Source organism: Arvicanthis niloticus, chromosome 6 (assembly GCF_011762505.2).
Source record: "Arvicanthis niloticus isolate mArvNil1 chromosome 6, mArvNil1.pat.X, whole genome shotgun sequence".
In the NCBI taxonomy this organism is placed as follows: Eukaryota; Metazoa; Chordata; class Mammalia; order Rodentia; family Muridae; genus Arvicanthis; species Arvicanthis niloticus.
Window position 1 is genome coordinate 103,021,323 of NC_047663.1, and position 22,209 is coordinate 103,043,531.

The 22,209-nt window shown below is 42.6% G+C and overlaps 1 protein-coding gene and 1 non-coding gene across 3 annotated transcripts in view; one reads left to right on the forward strand and one right to left on the reverse strand.

The window, feature by feature from the left end:
* Window positions 1–5,251: 5,251 nt before the first annotated feature.
* On the reverse strand, window positions 5,252–5,315 carry LOC117712127 (U7 small nuclear RNA). Its single transcript, XR_004607201.1, has one exon. It is a non-coding gene; the product is annotated as a U7 small nuclear RNA (small nuclear RNA).
* A 13,410-nt stretch (window positions 5,316–18,725) lies between these two features.
* The window catches only part of Rrn3 (RNA polymerase I transcription factor RRN3), a 34,016-nt gene continuing 30,532 nt past the window's right edge, over window positions 18,726–22,209 (forward strand). Inside the window, exons 1-2 of one of the 2 annotated variants that reach the window (XM_034506069.2) lie at window positions 18,726–18,879; window positions 20,290–20,395. In XM_034506069.2, coding sequence (XP_034361960.1) covers window positions 18,797–18,879; window positions 20,290–20,395 — 189 coding nt within the window. In that variant the 5' untranslated portion in view covers window positions 18,726–18,796. The remainder of the gene's footprint in view (window positions 18,880–20,289; window positions 20,396–22,209) is intronic. The other variant, XM_034506070.2, reaches the window with a different exon arrangement.

A 22,209-nucleotide genomic window follows, 5' to 3' on the forward strand; every position in this document is an offset into this window, starting at 1 on the left:
CCCGGGAAAGGCACTGCTATATGTACCCTAGAGTGGTGTGTTCACTTCTGATTGGCTGTTCACTCATCACCCCATATTATGCCCCTGGATGGGCAGTGGCTTTGGCGCAATTTTGCCTTTTGCATCTGCACAGTTAGTTGTTTACTTGTGGGAGCACAGGATGTCCACGACATCTTGTAATGGCCAATGTTGTCACGCTCACCGCAGCTCCTAACACAGGATAAGATGCAGGACAGGATGCAGGATAGGATAGGATGCAGGATGGGATGTAGGATAGGATAGGATGCCGGATAAGATGTAGGATAGGATAGGATGCAGGATAGGATGCAGGATGGGATGTAGGATAGGATAGGATAGGAATGTAGGATAGGATGCAGGATAGGATGCAGGATAAGATTCAGGATAGGATAGGAAGTAGGATAGGATGCAAGATGGGATGTAGGATAAGATAGGATAGGATGCAGGATAGGATGCAGGATAGAATAGGATGCAGGATAGGATAGGATGCAGGATAGGATGCAGGATAGGATAGGATGCAGGATAGGATGTAGGATAGGATAGGATGCAGAATAGGATGCAGGATAGGATAGGATGCAGGATAGGATGCAGGATAGGATAGGATGCAGAATAGGATGCAGGATAGGATAGGATGCAGGATAGGATAGGATGCAGGATAGGATAGGATGCAGGATAGGATGTAGGATAGGATAGGATGCAGAATAGGATGCAGGATAGGATAGGATGCAGGATAGGATGCAGGATAGGATGCAGGATAGGATGCAGGATAGGATGCAGGATAGGATAGGATGCAGAATAGGATAGGATGCAGGATAGGATGCAGGATAGGATAGGATGCAGGATAGGATAGGATGCAGGATAGGATAGGATGCAGGATAGGATGCAGGATAGGATAGGATGCAGGATAGGATGCAGGATAGGATAGGATGCAGGATAGGATGTAGGATAGGATAGGATGCAGAATAGGATGCAGGATAGAATAGGATGCAGGATAGGATGCAGGATAGGATAGGATGCAGGATAGGATAGGATGCAGGATAGGATGTAGGATAGGATGCAGGATAGGATAGGATGCAGGATAGGATGTAGGATAGGATGCAGGATAGGATGCAGGATATGATGCAGGATAGGATAGGATAGGATGCAGGATAGGATAGGATGTAGGATAGCATGTAGGATAGGATGCAGGATAGGATGTAGGATAGGATAAGATGCAGGATAGGATGCAGGATAGGATAGAATGCAGGATAGGATAGGATGTAGGATAGGATGCAGGATAAGATGCAGGATAGGATGTAGGATAAGATAAGATGCAGGATAGGATAGGATGCAGGATAGGATGTAGGATAGGATGCAGGATAGCATGTAGGATAGGATGCAGGATAGGATGCAGGATAGGATGCAGTATATGATGCATGATAGGATGTAGGATAGGATAAGATAGGATAGGACGCAGGGTAGGATGTAGGATATAGATTTACTTCCACATACCCTGAGAAATGGGTGGGTAAGAATAGTCCACCCCCAGTAATCACTGTCTTAAGTCATAAAGAATTGGTTGCAGCTTTAAAAATAAGTTAAAACTATAGGAATTGGATGTGATGATGCATTTCTGTAATCTCAGCACTTGAGAGAGTGGAGGCAGTAGGATCAAAAGTCAAGACCATCCTTAGGTCAGAGTTGAAGGTAGCCAGCATGGACTACTTGAGATGGTATTTTTAAAAGCCAAAAGTAGGCTTCATTGGTTAAAAGCCTCTTACTGCCAAGTATTGACAACCTTAGTCTGATCACAGAGTGACTCACATGGTAGAGAGAACCAACTTTTGAAAGTTGTCTTCTGACCTCATACACTGTCACACACAGCCACATAGACACACACACACACACACACACAGAGAGAGAGAGAGAGAGAGAGAGAGAGAGAGAGAGAGAGAGAGAGAGAGAGAGAGAGAAATATAGGCTGATTCCATGACAGGCTTCAAATTGGCGGCTCTGGATACTATGCCTAAGAACTGGGCAAATAAATCCAGCTAGTCCAGGAAGTCAGTTACTAGAAAACAAAACCCTGCCGGGCGGTGGTGGTACACACCTTTAATCCCAGCACTTGGGAGGCAGAGACAGGTGGATTTCTGAGTTCGAGGCCAGCCTGGTCTACAGAGTGAGTTCCAGGACAGCCAGGACTAAACAGAGAAACCCTGTCTCGAAAAACAAAAAAACAAAACAAAACAAAACAAAACAAAAAAAACAAACAAACAAAAAAAACAAAACAAAACAAAACAAAAAAAAAAAGAAAGAAAGAAAGAAAAGAAAACAAAACCCTGGCTGGAGAGATGGCTCAGTGGTTAAGAGCACTGGCTGTTCTTCCAGAGGTCCTGAGTTCAGTTCCCAGCAACCACATGGTGGCTCACAGCCATCTGTAATGTACTCACATACATAAAATAAATATCTCAACAAAATTATTTAGAAAATCAAAAACAAAATCCCAGGCTTTAGTCAGCTAGTCAGAAACTGCCCTGTCATCAGAAGCTGTCCTGCCACCTGGCCTGAGGCAAGGACAATGGGTCAGCAACAGTTTCCAGACTTCCTCAGCAATAGCTTCCAGACTGCCCCAGCAACAGTTTGCAGCCCCCATGTCCTGGTAATGGTTCTGGAATGTCCCTAGAGATGGAGTCAACAATTAAGATAGAGGCCACTTACCCTGGAAATCCTCTAATGTGCTTTAAATCAGGCCTGCAAGCTCATTTCAGGGTCTCTATCTTCGAGACCCCAGCATGTTGGACTTCTGAGAATAAAGTACTCTTTGCATTTACATACTATTTGAATCTGGGGTATCATTCTTCGGTGAATCATGGATACACACAACACACAACACACAACACACACACACACACACACAATTTGGAGGCTGGAAAGAGCACTGGCTGCTTTTGCAGAGGATCTGGGTTTGATTTTTCACAATGTCCATAACTCTGGGCCCAATGGATTGGACTATTAGATTCTCTCTGTGGCTTCCAAGGACATCAGGCATGCATGTGATGCACAAACATTTATGCAGGCAAAACACCAATACACATACCATTAAAATGTGTCTTAAATGTAATTTTTAGTTTATTTTATATTTATTTTTTGAGACAGGGTTTCTTTCTTTAGTCCTGGCTGTCCTGGTGTCTACTATGTAGACCAGGCAGATCCTTCTGCCTCCTAAATGATAGGAATAAAGACATGCCACCACCCCAGGCTTAAGTATAACTTTTAAAAAAGCCCCTAACAAAAACGTAGCAGCCAGGTGATGTAGCTCATAACGCTAAATCTAACCCTGGGGAGGCTGAGGCAGGAGACTTCAAGTTCCAGCACAGCCAGAGCTAAAGAGTGAGAGCTGTTAAAATACAACAACAACAACAACAACAAAAACCCACTAATGAAACAAATTATATTCTCAATGAAAAGGTCTCAGCATATGCAAAATATCTCTACAGAATATCTGCCATGGTTAGTATCTCTTCCAAAGTCATTTGTTCTGTAAGGCCTCCACCAAGGGAGGACCTCACCCAAGCCTCAGGAATTTGAGGCCACCCAGTGACTCACAAGACACTGAACTCGATGTAATCAGCAAGATGTATATTTCCATCAACATGTTGAGGTCAAGACCTATGACCAATGACCCACGCCGGGGCAGTGGGGTCTGACCCCGGGGCTTTGGAGACAGAATTTAAAGTCAAAAACCACAACTCAGGGAGGAAACCACAACCCAGGGGGAATAAAGGAGGGCTATTGGAGAGCACCTGTGGAAAGTCCCAGCCCATTATTCAGTTTGTGACAGGGTCCAAGGAACAGTCATGGGGAACATTTTGTATAGACTATTCTCTAAGAGCCTATTTGTAACTATCTATCTATCTTGTGGTCAGCCAAGTACCTGAAACACATAGCTCATAACCAAGCTGATCTGTATTCTTGGTTCTGTTCAGAACCCTTTCAGTTCAAAGTCAGTTAACAACATAAAACAACAGGAAAGCCTCTTTATTTTCTTTGGGCGATGGTTTAGTGACAAGGTCTTCACAGTGTGTATCCTAACTGTCCTGGAATTTGCTCTGTAAACTTCAAACTCAGAGATCTGTCTGCCTCTGCCCCAGTGTTGGGATTAAAGGTGTGTGCCACCATGCCAGGATGAAAGCTGCTTTTTAGAGGGACTCTCAGGACTAAGAAAATGCTCTCAGAGTTTTTGAGTTGGGTTCAGAGCCTCAGGGACTGGATTTGCAGCCTGCATGAGGGTTAGTGGGGGCGGGGGACGGTGTGTGTGTGTGTGTGTGTGGTGGAGGTGTTAGGTTCTTTTAGGCCTTTTGTCTCTTCTTGAATTTCTTGACACCCCTTTTTGGAATGGACGTTGAACTCAGGCAGGAGTACAGTCACTAAGCTATACCCCCTACCCCCAAGCCCACCTCTGTTCTCTCTACTATGCAAGGATGCAGTGTTCATTTTCTATAACTCAGCAACAGTGGATTCTCTTAGAAATCACCACTGGGCTCTCACCAGGCATGAAACTTACTAGTGCCTTGACCTTGGACCTTCTAGACTCTAAACTTTTGATGAATACATCTCTATTGTTTTAAAATTATCCAATCTCATGTATCTTGTTACAGTAGCATAAAGGACTAAGCCAAGTTCCGTTTTTATTTTACCTTATAATTTTCATTTGACTATGTCTGTAATTAAGTATCCCTGTCTACATTTGTTTGAGCTGCATAGTGAACCTGGATGCCAAGGACCAACCTCAGCTTAAAGAGGGGATCCTGAGGAATTGGTGTTTGGGAGAGGCAGAAGAAACGATTCAAAGTCAATTATGGATACAAGTTAACAGCTGTGTCTGGGAGCATCAAAAGAATGACTAGAAGTCAATTGTGGCTACAAGCTGACAGCCTTGTGTTCTGCTCAATATAGCTCTCTAGACAGCTCTCTGTAGATGGCTTCTGGCTCTGTAGTCTGCTGGAGACTACTCTCTGCTCAAGACAGCTCCCTGCTTGAGGCAGCCTTCTGTTGGGAACTGAACCTTGCCAAGGACCAGCCTCTGCTTGGAGAGTGTTTCTGAGGAAGGAGTGTTTGGGAGAGGTGAAAGAAACGACTCCAAGTCAATGGTGGGTACAAGCTGACAGCTGTGTTCTGCTCAAGACATCTCCCTAGAGATTTCCAGACAGCTCTCTCTTGCTAGAAAAAATGCTAAAAGCTCTCTGTATAGCTCATGGGTTTTCTGACCAAAGTCAGAAAAGCTGCTAGAAAACATTCTAAAAGAGCTGTGATCGCTCTCCAAGTAGTTTTTTCTTGCAGACCAGAGCTCAGTCTTTTATTTACATATCAATTCAATACATTACCCAGGTTCCTGTCCAGTCCAGCTGGACAATCAAGTGGGACCCTTAGACCCTGCGGAGAGGACTGAGATGCTTGAGAAAATAAGGAGGCTCAGCCAGTCAAGAAGTCTGATCAAGCTGCCAAAGATTTTATTGTTCACACAGGTTATATACTCTGAAAACAGGATATGGGGAGGGGTAGGAAAGGAAAGAGGGCTTTGCAGGTGGAGGAAGCTAGCTGCAGCTGTGGGGTCTAAGTTATTCTCACAAAGCCTTTCCATTACCAGGGGTTCTAAAAACATCTATCTAGCAGGATGTTGTCTAAATCTAGAGATCAGGAGGAAGGGTTACTAAGGTGGGTTGCTATGAGGCCTTGTTTGAAGTTCTGAGAACTGACAAGTGAATCATGGAAGGTAAGCAGAAAGAATAGTAGATAGGAGAGCCAAGGGTGAGTGTTTGCCAAGAGTAAGGCCTTGCCATGGCTTCCCACAGGTTCCCTTTTTATTAGCCCATGAATCAGCATTCAATGAACTTAGCCCCTTGATTCTTAGAAAAGAAAAGAAAGTATATATTTTTTAACATAGCAAATGAATAAAGAGATCTGCCTGCCTTTGTAAGCACAGACAATAAACTAGCTGAATGGGATCGTGCCATTCCCTCCACGCCTGGGCCTAATCTAGGCCTGTCGCAGGCGGACCTTGAATCCAGGAATCTGCCTGCCTTTGTAAGCAATGAATTTAGCTGAGTGGGATCCTGTTTTGTTTTTTTGGTTTTTTTAAATCACCACTCCCTAAATCTCTTTATCTCCTTTCTGAGTATCTTTCTGAAAAGCTGGCTTATAGTATAGCTGTCTCTGTTCTTTTAGGTCCATGAAACCCCTCATGCAATTCATATTGTATCATATAATTCATATTGTATCCTTATATTTTACATAGTTGAGAAATTATACATTTCTGAACTCATATTTTCAGAGTTCTTTCACACAACCATAAGGGCTGTCCTGAAGGTCACAGTGTTTACCATTTTGCTAAGGACATTAGACACACCCTTGTCTCCTCCTGGACTCATTCTGCTTCTAATTATCATTGAGTCTTTCACCTGGCTGGGAGAACACCTCCTGAAGGAAGAACATAAAATAAATTATGTACATTGTTACACAAACAAGCCTCATGCCTAGCAACCATCAACACTTGCGGAGGCCCATGCTCTGCTAACTCTGCTCCAGGAGTGGGAACTATGTCACACCATCCCTTTAGCATGGCCATGCAGGACTCAACAGAACCTGGGTCCTCTGCAAGAGCAGCAAGTGCTCTTTAATACTGATCAATATCTCTATGGAGAAAATTTTAATGTAGTCAGATAATAGAATGCAATATGGCAGAGAATCTACAACTTTATATTAAACAACCTCACTGACTCACACTGACTGCTCTTCCAGAGGTCCTGAGTTCTATTCCCAGCAACCACATGGTGGCTCACAACCATCTGTAATGGGATCTGATGCCCTCTTCTGGTGTGTCTGAAGACAGCTACAGTGTACTCATATAAATAAAATAAATCTTAAAAAAAAAAAGAAATATATTGTTGAAAGTAGGTAGCCATGTAATGAAGCATGCAAGTAACTTTTACAAAATCCAAAGACATGTAAAAACAATTCTTTGCTGGAGTGTATTTCAGTGCAGAACATGTGCTTACACAAGACCCTTTACTTAAACCTCAGGACCAAACAAAACAAAGCAAAAAAAAAAAAAAAAAAAAAAAAAAAAAAAAAAAAAAACCACCAAAAACCAAAAACCAAAAACCAAAAAACCAAAAACCAAAAACCAAAAACACCAACCAGGCAGGGCAGTGGTGGCGCACACCTTTAATCACAGCACTTGGGAGGCAGAGGCAGGTGGATTTCTGAGTTTGAGGCCAGCCTGGTCTACAGAGTGAGTTCCAGGATAGCTAGGACTACACAGAGAAACCCTGTCTCAAAACAACAACAACAACAACAACAAAAAAACCCGAAAACAAAAACAAAAAACAACCAAACAAACCAACAAACAAACCCAACAGTAACTCTGGTAGGGTGTTGTGGTGCACACCTGTAATTTCAGCACTTGGGAGGTGGAGGCAGAGGGATCAAGAGTTCAAAGCCAACTTTGTCTACAAAAGGAGCTTGAAGCCAGATTTGCCTTTGTCTCAAAGAAGCAAACATACAAACAAAACAACAAAAACAATAAAAATCCAACAGTACCAACAGACAGGGGCACACTGTGTGTATACTCCTAGCACTCAGGATTACTCAGGGGGACTATTAATTTGAGGCAATAGAGGGACACTGTGTAAGTTGATATAAATTATGCTTACCCTGTTCAGCTTCAAATGGATGAGACTCGAACTCTGATTTACTTATTAGGCTTGGCACAATTACTAAGGGATGATCCCTAATCTAATTTGCTAATGCTAGTCTGGCTACTGCTCCGTGTTCCCCAAATACTTGTTTGAATTTTTTGAGGTTATTTCTGCTCTAGCAGTCTGGCATCCCAGAAAGCCATTTCACTCTGGCATGTGCTGCTGGTCCATCATGACTAATGGAGACCTCCCGTTCTCTCTTCTCCTCCTCTGTTCTCTCTCTCTCTCTCTCTCTCTCTCTCTCTCTCTCTCTCTCTCTCTCTCTTTCCTCTCTCTTGCCTCTCTCTCTGTCTCTCTCCTTTCTCTCGTGATCCCAACCTGTGACCCAAGCTTGATAACTCAAACTCCACCTCTCTCTAATTCCCTCAGCAATTGACTGTTGCTAGTTTTATTTAATCAATAGTTTTAAATTGGGGAACAAAGTTTACATTGCATCACTTGGTGAACATGCGGATCTGCTCATGGGGGCAACTAGATCTTGAGTGCCAGTATTTAGCATTTGAATACATAGGAGCACCAGACCAACCCCAACATTTCCCCCCTTTTTGTCTAAATAAAAAGGTTCTTTCTCTTACAATAAAAAAATAACATTCAGGGTTGGAGTGTAGCGGGATATCTTCCCACTATATTTGCATAAAGCTCAGCAATTGGGCTGTATGAGAGGTAGGTGGAGTGAGGAGCTAGGAGGGAGAGGATGGGAGGATAGAGGGGAAGATGGCAGCAGATGTGCGCATGTCTCCAGCAGTTTATGGTAGTTGTAATATCTAGGGTAGGTATTGGGTAACACCTCTAATTGTGTGGGCATCTTGTTAATTGAGCATTACCAAATATATAAAGCTATTAGATAATATTTAAGCATTAGAGTCTCATTTCTACTGGATATCGCGTAGATGGGCTCAGCCAAGCATTGCGGAGACCATGGGTCTTGTGGGTGCAAGGGTTGATGCTTTGGCTGGCATGAGCCTTGGTCAGAGTTGAGCATCAGTGGGAGCACACCTCTCTTGGCCTCAGGCCTTGTCTAGTTGGGGACATGGTGGCCCCGTAACAAGACAGATTGGGTGCTGCTGATTTAAATATTAACTTTAACACTGGAGAGATGGCACGGTGGTTAAGGGCACCAGCTGATTTTTCAGAGGTCCTTAGCTCAATTCCTAGTAACTATATGGTGGTTTACAACCATATATAATTAGTTCTAATGCCCTCTTCTGGCATGTAGGTATATGTGCAAATAGAGCACTCATATACATGAAACAACAATATACAATAGGAACATATATAAAATAATTATGAAAATTATTAGGTAGGAGTTACATTCATAATGTCCAGTCTGAATCTCACAACTATAGATGTAGCTGCCTGTGGCCACGGACGAGCTGGGTTTACCTGAAAGGGCTGGAAATGAAAAAGGGAGAGAGAGGGGGCTGGTGAGATGGCTCAGTGGTTAAGAGCACTGACTGCTCTTCCGGAGGTCCTGAGTTCAAATCCCAGCAACCATATGGTGGCTCACAACCATCCATAATGAGATCAGATGCCTCTTATGGGGTGTTTGAAGACAGCTATGGTACACTTACATATAATAAATAAATAAATAAATAAATAAATAAATAAAAGATTGTTAAGACATACTTTAAAAAAAAAAAAAAGAAAAGAAAAAGGGAGAGAGAGAGGCAAGAGAAGCATGAAGCCAAGACAAGTTTTCTGATCAAGGCTCGAAGTTTAATATTCATCTCTTCTATTTAACAGGAAAGCCCCACGGAACCCATTGGAGAACCCATCCTTTGTTTGAGCTGAATTAGGATTATATCACAAGGCAAGCTCAGCAGGCAGTCTATTCTTCTAAGTTCCTGTAGGAAGTTGTACCTGCCTAGGTGGAGAACTCCACCTAGGTCCTATTACTAGGTCTATTGTGGTAAATATGGTCTTTTCTGCCTGCTCAAGGCTGGGGGGGAGGGCACATATAGAAAAGTATTATATCATCTATCCTGAGTTCAGAGTTTTGTATCTAAATCATTTTTTATCATAACTTATATTACTAACCTAATAATATTTTCTTAGAATGAAAAATATCTTCTAGACCCAAAAACATCTTTTTAAGTTCTAAACAACTTAAGCGTAATTGTGAGACTATAACTATCTAGTATTCAACTTCATCAGAGATTTGAGAAGGAATAAATATTACCTGAGTATGTAGGAAGTGCAGAGCAAGCAGCTTCCAAAATTATAGAAATGACATAGTTGACTGTCTGTATAGTCCTCCAGAATTGTCTCTATAATGTTGGTGCATTTATCTTCACCTTCTGGCTCAGTATATCTGGCATACCTTTTGAGAAGCAAGAATTAAGAAGGGCTGCTTACCCTGTATTGGCAGAGTTCAGCAGTCAACTAACCTGCATCATGTCTATTTTGGACAGTATTTTGTCTGTAGTCAGAGCAATGGCAGTCTTTGCCCAGTGGCAGCTTACTGTTGGGGTCCAGAAATTGCCTCACAAATCACACAAATACTGATATCAGTCAGATAGGGATAGTTTATTGAGCATACTCCTCAGGACTGGTCAGCCAGGGCCATGGTCCAGATTGGGAACTGAACCTTGACCCTGAGTTAAGATCCTATAGGGTTTTAAAACCCCAAATCCGGAAACATCTTGAAGACCCCCATACTTGGGAGACCCTTTCTCAAGTCTCAGGAAATCACAACCACCCAAGAATCACAAGAAACCATACCTGGATGCAATCAGCAGAGGTTTATTAGGGAAGAGAGCTGGCAGCCAGCGGTCTGACTACATACTCGCGCAGGAGTAGAGTTCGACCCCGCCCTCCAGTCTGAGGAGGGTTTTAAAGGGAAAAACCACAAACCAGGGGAGTGAGAAGGGGGTGAGGGGTTGCCAAGGATACATAACATAAGAATAGCGAAACATTCCAGAGAAACCCACCCTGAAAGGTTAATAGCCATGGAAATTACTCAGTACAATCATTTTTCTCAAAAATGTGTTTTTACCATATCACTGCCCTACCCTGTCAACTATCTATTGACTATTTCTCACTAGCTCCAGCCGTAGAGCCACAGCTCTGTCATTGTGTTTTTACCACCTGAATGACTTTCATTCTTTACAGCCAGTTCCTGAAACTGGCCTGGCTTGTTTCAGAGAAAAGTTTCCATGTCCCTAAAAGAACTTAAAAAGCATCTATATATGTATATATTCTATAAAAATGATTTTTATAATTTTTCATTCTTCAATCTGTGCCAAGTTATTTCACCCAATCAAGATTTAGGGATAGGGGATCTCCTTAGGAACATGTCTTTGTTGTACACTTATCCTGCTCCCATTGGTTGGGGTACTCAACTATGGAAGGGAACTTGCCTTGTTTAATGTTCATGTAACTTGCCAACCAGGATTCAGTTACTCATACACATGTCTCTTTCTGCCAAGTAGGATGTCAGTTTCCAGGAAGGTCTTGAGAACTTAAACTTACTGGATCACTACTCAAAAGGGAAGTCTTATTCCAAATAGTTTCTTTTTTTAAACTTTATTTTTATTATATTCACACTGGTATATTTTTGCCTACACATATGTCTGTGTGAGATTGTCAGATCTTAGATCTGATCTGCCATGTGGGTGCTAGCAATTGAACCAGGGTCCTCTAGAAGAGCAGTCAGTACTCTTAACCTCCGTGCTATCTCTCCAGCCCCCCCCCCAAATAGTTTCTTATATTGGTGCAGTGTCGCTACGCACATCCGACCAGCGGAATAAGGCAACGGCAACCATGTTCTTCTTCAAGCGGTTTATTCAGCTATCCCTGTACAGCGAGTTTCTTCTCTCTTTCTCCTCCTCCCCTTCTTTTCTCCCTCTCCTCCCCAGCTCCCGCAGCCCCTTATAAGCATTACCTTCATCCTATCAGCAACTGCCACGAAGTCACTGGTGATTGGCCATTCTCAATGATACAAGGTGGGGTGATCAGGTAACCACACCTCTCAGCGCATACAACTCCATATATGGAGTTGTCTTTTCTCTCAAGCAATGCCTATGCCAAGCGCCACCTTGTAATGGCGAGAGCAGAGCCTCTTCCCACAGCTCCCCCTTTTTTGTTTTATGCAAGCAGAAGGACATAGAGGTCTGACCCCCTGTATTTGAAGGGAGATTGTCAACTCCAATTTCACCACCTGCCGTCTACAGTATGGTTACCATGGGCGACCCATCCCGATGCTGTTTTCCAGGGGACAGGAACTATGGCAAAACCTGTATGCAGTCAGACATATGTCCAAGGGCGTACAGCGCCCTCTGCGGTGCTACGCCCTACATCCTGCTGCATGTTACAACTCAGAGCTCTTCAAATAGCTTAAACAGATTTGCGGGGACTGGCCTCCTTCAAGAGCAGTAAATGCTTGAACAATCATGGCATTAGTGTTGCGTTGTTGCATACGCAACTTCAGAATGAACCATAATGCTAGGCAACTGACAAGAACAAGGCAAAAGCTAAGGGCTGCAATTCCCGCCCATTCTTTTAGGTGGTTCATTGCAGATCGAATCCAGGAGGCCAGGCCCTCAGCAACAGACAGGTCAACACGGGTGGAATTCGTGTGCACTATGGCTAGCTGCAGCTTCTGCATCAAGCCATCGAAATCTTCCATCCAATTTCCTGTAAAATACTGAGACAAATTTCTAGACAAATGAGCTGCTTGACTTGCATTTTCATATCTTACAGATGTCACACAAAGACCTGTATACTTCCACTGACAGCCCAACTGAGCTAATTCCATGAGCATGTCTACTTGCTCCTGGACTAGATCCACTCCTTGATTCACCAGCATAATGCCGGCTCTCAATTGAGAATTAATCTGCCTCTGTGTATCCAGGGCCATAGTGGCATTGGTCTGCTGCAGTAGCAGCAGTAGCTGACATTGCAATAGGTGTCATGATGGCGGCAGTGATACCAAAATCCCTGCCTGTCCTAAACAGGGTCATAGCTGATGGTGCCTCCAAATGATTTTCCTTTTTGCACTTCGGGTATAAACCTGGAGTTCGGCTTCTTTGATCCTGATTACTCTGTAGCTGTGGGCACTGACGCTTCAGGTGTCCTGGTTGCCCGCACTTAAAGCATGCATTATTATTTGCTGCACCTGTACTGTGAGTCATTTGCATCACAGCATCATCTAGCCCTGCATTAGATAAAGGTCCTCCTATTTCCCTACAAATTTTCATATTTAGACCAAACAAAATTTTCTTGTCTTTCTAGCTGTAATTTCAAGAGAAAAGAACCTTGTCACTGAGATATTTCTAAGAAAGACAACTCTTCTTTATCATAGAAGCCAAAAAGCTGCTGGGACTTTTAAAAGCAGCTTATGCTGACAATCAGTTCCTGGAAAGGTTTTTCCAGCTCAGCTCGACTCTTAGCTACAGGTGTAGGGTAACTTATCAACCTCTTCTGTGCATATTAAGACTGCCTTTCAAACCAAGGTAAACTAGATCAAAGGCTGGATCAAGCAGTTTTAACGATCTTTTCTTTTGAACCTGAAACATAGAACACCATAAAACATAGACCACCAATTATTCAAACAACAATTGACACACGTGGACATTGGTGCACCAAGGATAAGACAATAAACAAAGAAAGCAGAACTAAGGATTTCTCCTGTGGAAGAGAGAAACTCAAGACGTCTCCTGAATTTTCTCTTGTTCCTAGGAGAGCTCTGAAACAGCCTTTTCATTCTTTTTTGCTGACACAACCCAGAGAGAGAACAACTGCTTTTCAAAACCCTTTTTCTCTCTGATATTCAAGATGGTCCATCTACCTTGTCCTAAAAGCATGTCCTGATCCCATTGTTGCTGTCTGGCTGCCTGATTTTGAGCCACATATTCAGCTGAATATTCTATGAAATAGGCTTTCCAATCTAAATATTGGCCAGGAGTTAAGCAGGCCCACGCAAGCCTTGTACCCACAAATTTTCAATAGAAGAAATTATACCAATGAAATCCTTGAATTTGCATCAGCTTAGTAACAATTATACAGGTTTCTACCAATAGATTATAGCTGTGTAATCTTCTTTCCTGTTCCAATAAAACCATTACTTTTCCCTAGAAAGACAGTCTAATATTAACCACCTCAGTCCCCAAGTTCAGGGAATTGGGGCACCGTCTCTTCATTAACTTCTTCAAGCTGAACATGGGCATTGAGATATTAGAAGAGGAATGAAGGAAATGGTAAATTGATAAGCCTCTGATGCTTGTGTTAACTGCATCAAGCTGCAAGTACATGACGTCAGTGAACATGCAGGTGATAAGATTCATTCACCAAAGCTGTGTATTCTGTAATATATAAATTTCTTTTGATTCTATGGAATCTAGTTTTCTGGAGGCCTACCTCTGTCATATCTGATCCATATAATTCTGGAAGATATAACTACTACCTTAATGACCTCATCAAAAAACTCATAGAAAAACCTTTTTTTCCCAAATTAGCCTTTTCTTAAGCCAGTAACCAGAAAAACCTATACATTGACCTTTTGTCTAGAGGAAACATTGACCTTTTGTCCATAGGAAAAATATAACTATACAACTCAAAATCACACCCATTTTAAAGGTTAAATCAATTAACATTATCATTCTTGGACCCTTCATTCCTTGGCCATCTTAAGATCCTTCCCTGAAACCTCATCCACAGCCTGTAAGAACTTTTCCAAAGTAGCCTTCTTAAGCTCTACTCCTTTAGATTTTTCTGCTTAATTTGTCCCAAAACCAGGAACTTTATAGTGTCTAAACCGAGAACTTATCCTTGTCCCACTTGCCTGGGAACTTTATAGTCTCTTCCGAGAACCTAACTTGTCCCACTTAACTGGGAACTTACTCAGTCGACTGTCCTGAAGCCAAAAGAAGTTCTGAACATGTCCCGAGAGGTTTCGATGGATCCCGGGTTTCGGCACCACTTGTTGCTACCCACATCCGACCTGTGGAATAAGGCAACGGCAACCATGTTCTTCTTCAAGCGGTTTATTCAGCTATCCCTGTACAGCGAGTTTCTTCTCTCTCTCCTCCTCCTCCCCTTCTTCCGCAGCCCCTTATAAGCATTGCCTTCATCCTATCAGCAACTGCCACGAAGTCACTGGTGATTGGCCATTCTCATTGATGCGAGGTGGGGTGATCGGGTAACCACACCTCTCAGCGCAAACAACTCCATATATGGAGTTGTCTTTTCTCTCCAGCAATGCCTATGCCAAGCGCCACCTTGTATTGGCGAGAGCGGAGCCGCTTCCCACAGTGCAGGTGTCCCTTTTATATTTAGGTCTATTCCAAGGGCAATTTATACCATAAAGGCTTATACACAGGTGCAGAAAATGCCATTCAGTGATTGGTTTAGGTCCAAGCTTATCATGGTTAACTTATACAAAACAGTTTTATTGACTTTTATCCTGATTGGTTTCCAAGGGCACAGAACATAACAGAATAAGTAATATGCAATCAATCTTGGCATTAGAAAGTTTTCTAGTGGGCTGGAGAGATGGCTCAGTGGTTAACAACACTGACTGCTCTTCCAGAGGTCCTGAGTTCAATTCCCAGCAACCATGTGGTGGCTCATAACCATCTGTAATAGAATCTGATGTCCTCTTTTGGTATGTTTGACGACAGCTACAGTGTTCTCATATACATAAAATAAATAAATAAATCTTTTTTTTTTTTAATTTAAAAGAAAGTTTCCTAGTAACAGCAGAAACATATGAGTAAGTTTCCTTATAATGGCAGGCTAGCCAAGTAACTGTTACCTAGGCCTTAATTTTTTACCTAGGCCTTAACACCATATTTTATGCAACTCCACATGGGGTTTTTTGAGTCTCATATCTTCTTCCAAGTCAAATGAGGTATTGTCAAGAGCTGACATGTCTTAATGTCAAAAAGTTCTTAATAAAAACATCTTTAAATACCATATTCAGAAGTGTCTGAGGTTTTCTGAGGTTTTGCCACTTAACTATAACATGTCTGAATTGGCAAGCTTTTTAACCTAGGAAGCATCTTATTGTAATGAACTCATCTAGAATCTAATATGACCATTAATCCATCAACTCGTATTTCTTAAGTATCCTACTCAGTTTTTAATAGAAGCTTTAAAAGGACTAGAATTTTACATTGTATCTTTGAGAATTCTGAGGTACAATACCTCAAATAAAAGTTGAAACATATTATATATTATGTGTGTCAAAAATAACCTTAAATTTGTATACAATACAATAATACAATACGTTAACCAATACAATATAATACGATACAATGATCTAAACCAATGTGAAACTTATATTTGTATCAATATACAAATTCTATACCAATGTACCAAAATATTGCCTCAATATGTATCATTATTCAAAGATTTATACCAATGTGATATTATTGGCTATAAAATGTTCTTTGGTTTAAAAGTAGATTGCATAATCTACCCTCTTTCTTATCAACCTTCTTCCCCCTTTTCTCCTCTAACATTGCATAGGCGAGAAAGAAGGATACAGGAAAGAAAAGAGAAAAAGAAATCTCTGAATCTAACCTCCTTACTTCATATCCTCTCTATTCAAGATCATAACTACTTGTAACCTTCCCTTTTTGGGATGGATGTTGACAAACATTTAACGTCCATTGAACGACCAAAAATCACCTACCCCACCTCTTGGAAATGGGGTGTATTTCTCTTAAAATTGCTTCTTGCTGATTTGGTAGTGAAGTATATATTTGGGGTGGGGGCAGAATTTAGCAATTGAATATATAGCAGCACCAGTCCAACCCCTAACACACTGTCTTAAACTGTTTTTTTTTTTTCCTCCAAGGGCACACTGTTTATGAATCTATATTTTATTTACAGAATCTTTACAGAGCTGAGGATGTAGCTTAGTTGTAAAGAGTTTGCCTTACACGGGCAAGACACTGAGTTCAATTCCCAGTACTCAAAACAAACCACAAAACCTTAAAAACGCCTTTTAAAAACAAAAACAACAAGAGAGTACCTTTGGAAGAAAGTAAGAATAAAGTGGACTCTGGGAGTCAACATTATAGCCCAGGGGTTTGTTTCTTAAGTTAGGTGGCACAATGGCAGGTGTTTACTTTTTTGTATAGGTTCAACTTAAAATTAATGGGGTTATGGTTGAATTGGCAGTTACTTGATAGTTTATTTATAGTCTTCATGCATCATAGTCATGTACTGTGTTTATCTTGATTGTTTTTCTTTGGAATGGAATAGGTTTCTATAAAACCAGCTAATGTACCAGCTAATGTGCAATTATTTCCTCTGGTCTGGAGACATGAGTAATTTCCTGTAACATTCTCTACCAGAAACTTAAGACAGCATAAGATAGAAAATCACTTAAAGAGAGAAGAATGCTATTTGAATTTCTAATGTTGCAACCAAAGCTATGCTTTTTGGTTGACAAGATGCTAAGATAGTTTCATTTTGTAATTTTTACACAGCTTCCAAAAGTTTCATTTCTCTGTTTTACCAACAGTGTGGTGCAGTCCTTTTTTCTCTTGCTATCTCAAAGCTTTAATTTCTGTTGTTTTTCAAAGAAAAATTCTTCCCTCGGGACTGGAAAGATGGCTTAGCAGTTCCCTTAAGGTGGTTCACAACAGCTAGTTTCAGGAAATTCCTTCGCAGGCACCAGCATGAACACATGTCCACATACAAACACACAAATACATAAATCTTTCTACAAAGAAAGAATGGGCAGGCAGAAAGAAAGAAAGAATATGGTGGCACGCACCTTCAGTCCCAGCATTTGGGAGGCAAAAGCAGCAGGATCTCTGTATGGTTACCCAGAGAGACACTGTCTTAAAACCAAACCAAATACCAGAAAAGAAAAGAAAAAAAAAAAAAAAAAAAAAAGAAAAAAAGAAAAAAGAAAAAAAAAATAAAAAGAAAAAAAAAAAAAAAGACGGGGATAAAGGGCGGAAGAGATGGCTCAGCATCTAGTGTGAACAATGTTCTGGAATCTATCCTCGACATCCTAAGAAAGAAATGTTGGATAGCAAACACTCTAAAACTGTCTTAAGATTTACTTTATGTGTTTGGGTGTTTTGCATTCATCTCTGTGTGTCCCTGCTGTGCTCACAGAGGTATAAGAATCCCTGGGACTGGGGACTGCAGTCAGAAACATTTGTGAGCCATCATGTGGGTGCTGGGAATCCAACCTGGATCTTATTTTGTTGTTTTTGAGACAAGCTCTTTTTGTATTACCCTGGCTGTCCTGGAACTTACTCTGTAGTCTAAACTAGCCTCAGAATCAGAGATCTGCCTGCCTGCCTCCCCTGTGCTGAGATTAAAGGCATGTACTGAGATTAAGGGTGTGTACCATCATGCACAGCTCCCCAACCTGCGTCCTCTTGCCCATGGTAACATCGGTTCAACTCTCTTCTGGTTTTTTTTTTTTCCCAGTCTCCAGGCTTCTGGCTAGGTCACTGTGTAATATCTGTTTCACACAGAGTAAGGTTATCATATGTGTTTAAGACGAGGTACAGATCCTGTAATTTGCTCAGTCAAATTTCTCCACCGGGAAGACAACTTCTTTGATTTGATTTAAACATCTGTGTCGGTTCTTGCATATTCGCAGAGGTCAATGCACAGTGTGTTTGCCAAAAATGCAAGGCCGGCCAGCGAGTCACACGGATCCTTCTATTTCCACCTCTCCAAGTGCTGGCATTACTAACATCAAACCCGGCTTTTTACCTGGGTAGCCTAGGTCCTAATAATTTACCCATTGGCTTTGAACTCCTGATCCTCCTGCCTCCACCTCCTGAGTGCCAGAGTTACGTGCGCACGCCACTATGACAAACTTCTTTTTGAAGGAGGTTCTGAGAAACGCGGCCCTGATGGCCCTACCTAACTGTGCCATCCTAGTCCCAGGGAAGCTTCAGGCGGGATAGGGCCAGGCGAAAGCCTACGAGCCTTCTAGCTGCGATCGCTACGCTCTCATCACGTGGGTCGCGTTTGGCAGGGGGTTGCCTCCCCCAGCACGACTTCCGGGGCGTGCAGGCCGTGGCTTCCGGCGCAAGGCCCGGCGTTCGCGCTGCTCAGGCCGAATGGCTGTCCCGCTGCTTCACACGCGCTTGTCTGGTGATGTGGCGGCTGCGGCCTCTTCCACGTTGAGCGCGTCGCGGACTGGGTAAGATCCTGGCGGCCTCCGCCGTCGGGTGCGGGGCTCGAGCCGGCTGAGAGCGCTCGGGGTGTGCGGAGGGCTCGGAGGGGTTCCGGCGTGCGGGCTCGGCCCAGGCGCCCCGGAGCCTCCGGTCCCCTCTGCCCGGGCGAAGCTGCGTTAGCGAATCTTGTCGGTTGCATTGTCTTCCACTCACTCTTGGGGCACCCTTGTGGGACTCTAGGCCAATCTTCTGCGCCTTTCTCTTCCCTTTCTTGGCCAACACGTGGACGGCATTTCCAGGGTTTTGGGTATCTAGGAGAAAGCTGTCACTGGCGACTTATTGAATCCCAAAAATTTTATATGAAATTTGTTTGTGCAGAAGCGAGCAGTAGCATAGTGGAACCGTATATTATCTAGGCAGTCATTTTTGCTCAACATTTGAAAGTGCCTACACTATAAAACATTTGGGATCTAACCTTTAGATTTTGTAAGATTCTCTGTTTAAAGGAAGTAAACCTTGTAAAGCACTTAGCATAATGTTGACAATTATTTATAAAGTGTGTACATACTGTGTTAAGAAAATACTGGGGACAGTAGCTTATCCAGAGGCTAAAGTTTTCATACTCAACAGAGCTGGAGGCGGGGTAGTGGGTGGGGGGGCAGCAATAAATAGATAAGATAGTTTCAGGTATCAGTAAATGCTATGAAGAGCTACAACGTTCCAGCAGGATAAAGGGTGAGTGTGTAAGGTTCTGGTGGAGAAGGCCTCTGACATTTGAGCTACAACCTTGTATATATATGGGAAGAGTGTTTCTAACAGTGAAATGGGAACCAGCTTGACAAGTTTGAGGAACAGAAAGGACATCATACTTTTTTTTTTTTTTTCTTTTTTTTTTTTCCGAGACAGGGTTTCTCTGTGTAGCCCTGGCTGTCCTGGAACTCACTCTGTAGACCAGGCTGGTCTCGAACTCAGAAATCTGCCTGCCTCTGCCTCCCAAGTGCTGGGATTAAAGGCGTGCGCCACCACCGCCCGGCGGCAACATCATACTTTTAACAAATGATTGTACCATAAGATCGGGGTTAGGAACAGTGGCTGCTTAAACAGGATCTTACAGGGTTAATGTGGGAATAGTTTCTTTATTTCTTTTCCTTCCCTTATTCTTAATAAGATCTCACTCTGTAGCCTAGGTTGGATTCTGCCTCAGATTCCCAAGTGCTGCTTTCTAAGTATTAGGAGTTTGAGTTTGAATTCTTACTGTAATTGCTGCAAGAAGACAGCTTTACTGAGGGGAGAGTGCATTCCTGGGGGAGAAGGTTGGAAGCAGGAATATCATTTAAGAAACTTAAGCCTCATCACACAAATGATGTTGGTTCAGTAGTGTTCACTGTTGTCATTCTCTGCCTTGAATTTAATAACTGGTATTCCTGGTTCTTCAGGCTTTCAGATATGCTTGCCTTAGAGAGTGATTTCTTCAATTCTCCCCCAAGAAAAACTGTTCGGTTTGGTGGAACTGTGACAGAAGTCTTACTGAAATACAAAAAGGTATGAGGAGATACTATGTGGGGTTTGACTTGGCTCAGTCAGAGTTTAATAGGTATTCTACTGAAGAACAAATTCTCCAGACTTTGGGTTCCTTGTGAGTACACTCCTCCCTCCCCCCAGCCCCAAAAAGATAGCAAACAGAATAAGATGAACTTTAGCATTTATGTATTTTGTTTATGTAGGTTTCTCAGTGATGGAGATTGGAACTAGGACCTTACTAGGACCAGGAAACAGTTCTAGTTGAGCTCCTTCCTTAAACTAAACTAAAAATAAATTTTACTCTGGGCTTGGTGGCTTGTGTCTTTAATCCCAGCACTTGAAGGCAGAGTCAGGTGGATACCTGAATCTGAGACCAGCCAGGGCTACAGAGCCTCTGTCTAAAACAGTGGTTCCCAACCCTCCTAAGGCTTTGACCCTTTTAATACAGTTCCTCATGTTGTAGTGACCCCCCCACCATAAAATTACTTTCTTTGCTACTTCATAACTAATTTTGCACTGTTATGACTTATAATGTAAGTATATATGTTTCCTGGTATTCCTAGGCCACCCCATGTGAAAGGTGGTCCAATCCCCAAAGGGGTCAACATCCTCAGGTTGAGAACTGAGGGTCTAAAAAGATGGAATAGAGAGAAATATCTAGATACCATATTGAAATAGAATATTTAGTAATATGCATGATACTGGAAGCTTAAAAGTAACCAAAACAAGTATGCTGAGGTTTTAGGACTTAAAATGCTGTATGTACTGTATCCGCCAGCAGCCACAGTCAAAACCAGGTTCACCTGCAAGAGAGGCTGGGAATGGAGGAGGGACAGGAGGGCGGGAAGAGATGAAGCCAGGACAAAGTTCTCTGATTGAGGCTCAAGGTTTATTGTTTGACCATCAAATAGAAAGGGGAAAACCCCACCCCCCACAAGAAGTGGTGGTTTTTTTTTTTTTTTTTTTTTTTTTTTTTTTTTTTGCCTCAGCCCAGCATCGTGGGTGAGGGGTATGCATCCTTAATGGGGGGGGGGGGGGGCTGAGCCAGCTCAGCAGGCAGTCTATTCTACTCAGCTACTGTGGCAGACTAGGTCTCCTAGGCCAGCAGGACCTCCCAGGTCCTATTGTTGTTTGGTCTATTGTGGTAAACAGTGGGTTCTGGCCTGCTCCAGCTGGCAGGGTGGCAGGCTGGGGGAAGGGCACAATGTGCATTCTTGAAAACTCGAAAGTGCTAAAATTAAAAAGATTAGAGCAATTTTTGCTTAACTTTTTTTTGGAGCTAGCCTTGCTGTGTAGTCCTATCTGATGGCTAACTCCAATCGTCTTGCCTCAAGCCTGGAATTATACACATAGTCCAGTTAAATAGCCTTGCATCCTTTTGAGATGGGGTATTACTATATCACTCTGGCTTTGTAGACTGTGCTGGCCTTGAACTTATAGAGAGCCAGCACTGCCTTTGCCTTCTGACTGTGTACCCCCATGCCTGGCTCCACTAAACCATATACCCCACCCCCCGCCCCCAAATACTCCCCTCCTTCTTTCTCTTCCCCAAGACAGGGTTTCTCTTTGTAGTCCTGGCTGCCCTGTAAGTCACTCTTTAGGCCAGGCTAGCCTCTAACTCACCCCTCCTTTCCCCCTCCTAACCCCCCCTCCCCCCCAGGTCCTGAGTACTGGGATTAAAGGCGTGGCACCATTTTATCTCTTAAGGAGCTACGGAAGCTTTGCTGTAGAAGAATAAGTTAGATGTTTGGTTTTGTGTTGGTTAAGTGGTTCTTCTAGATCTCATCACTAAAGATGAAGTATATGTCTTATAATTCTCATCTATACCAATACAT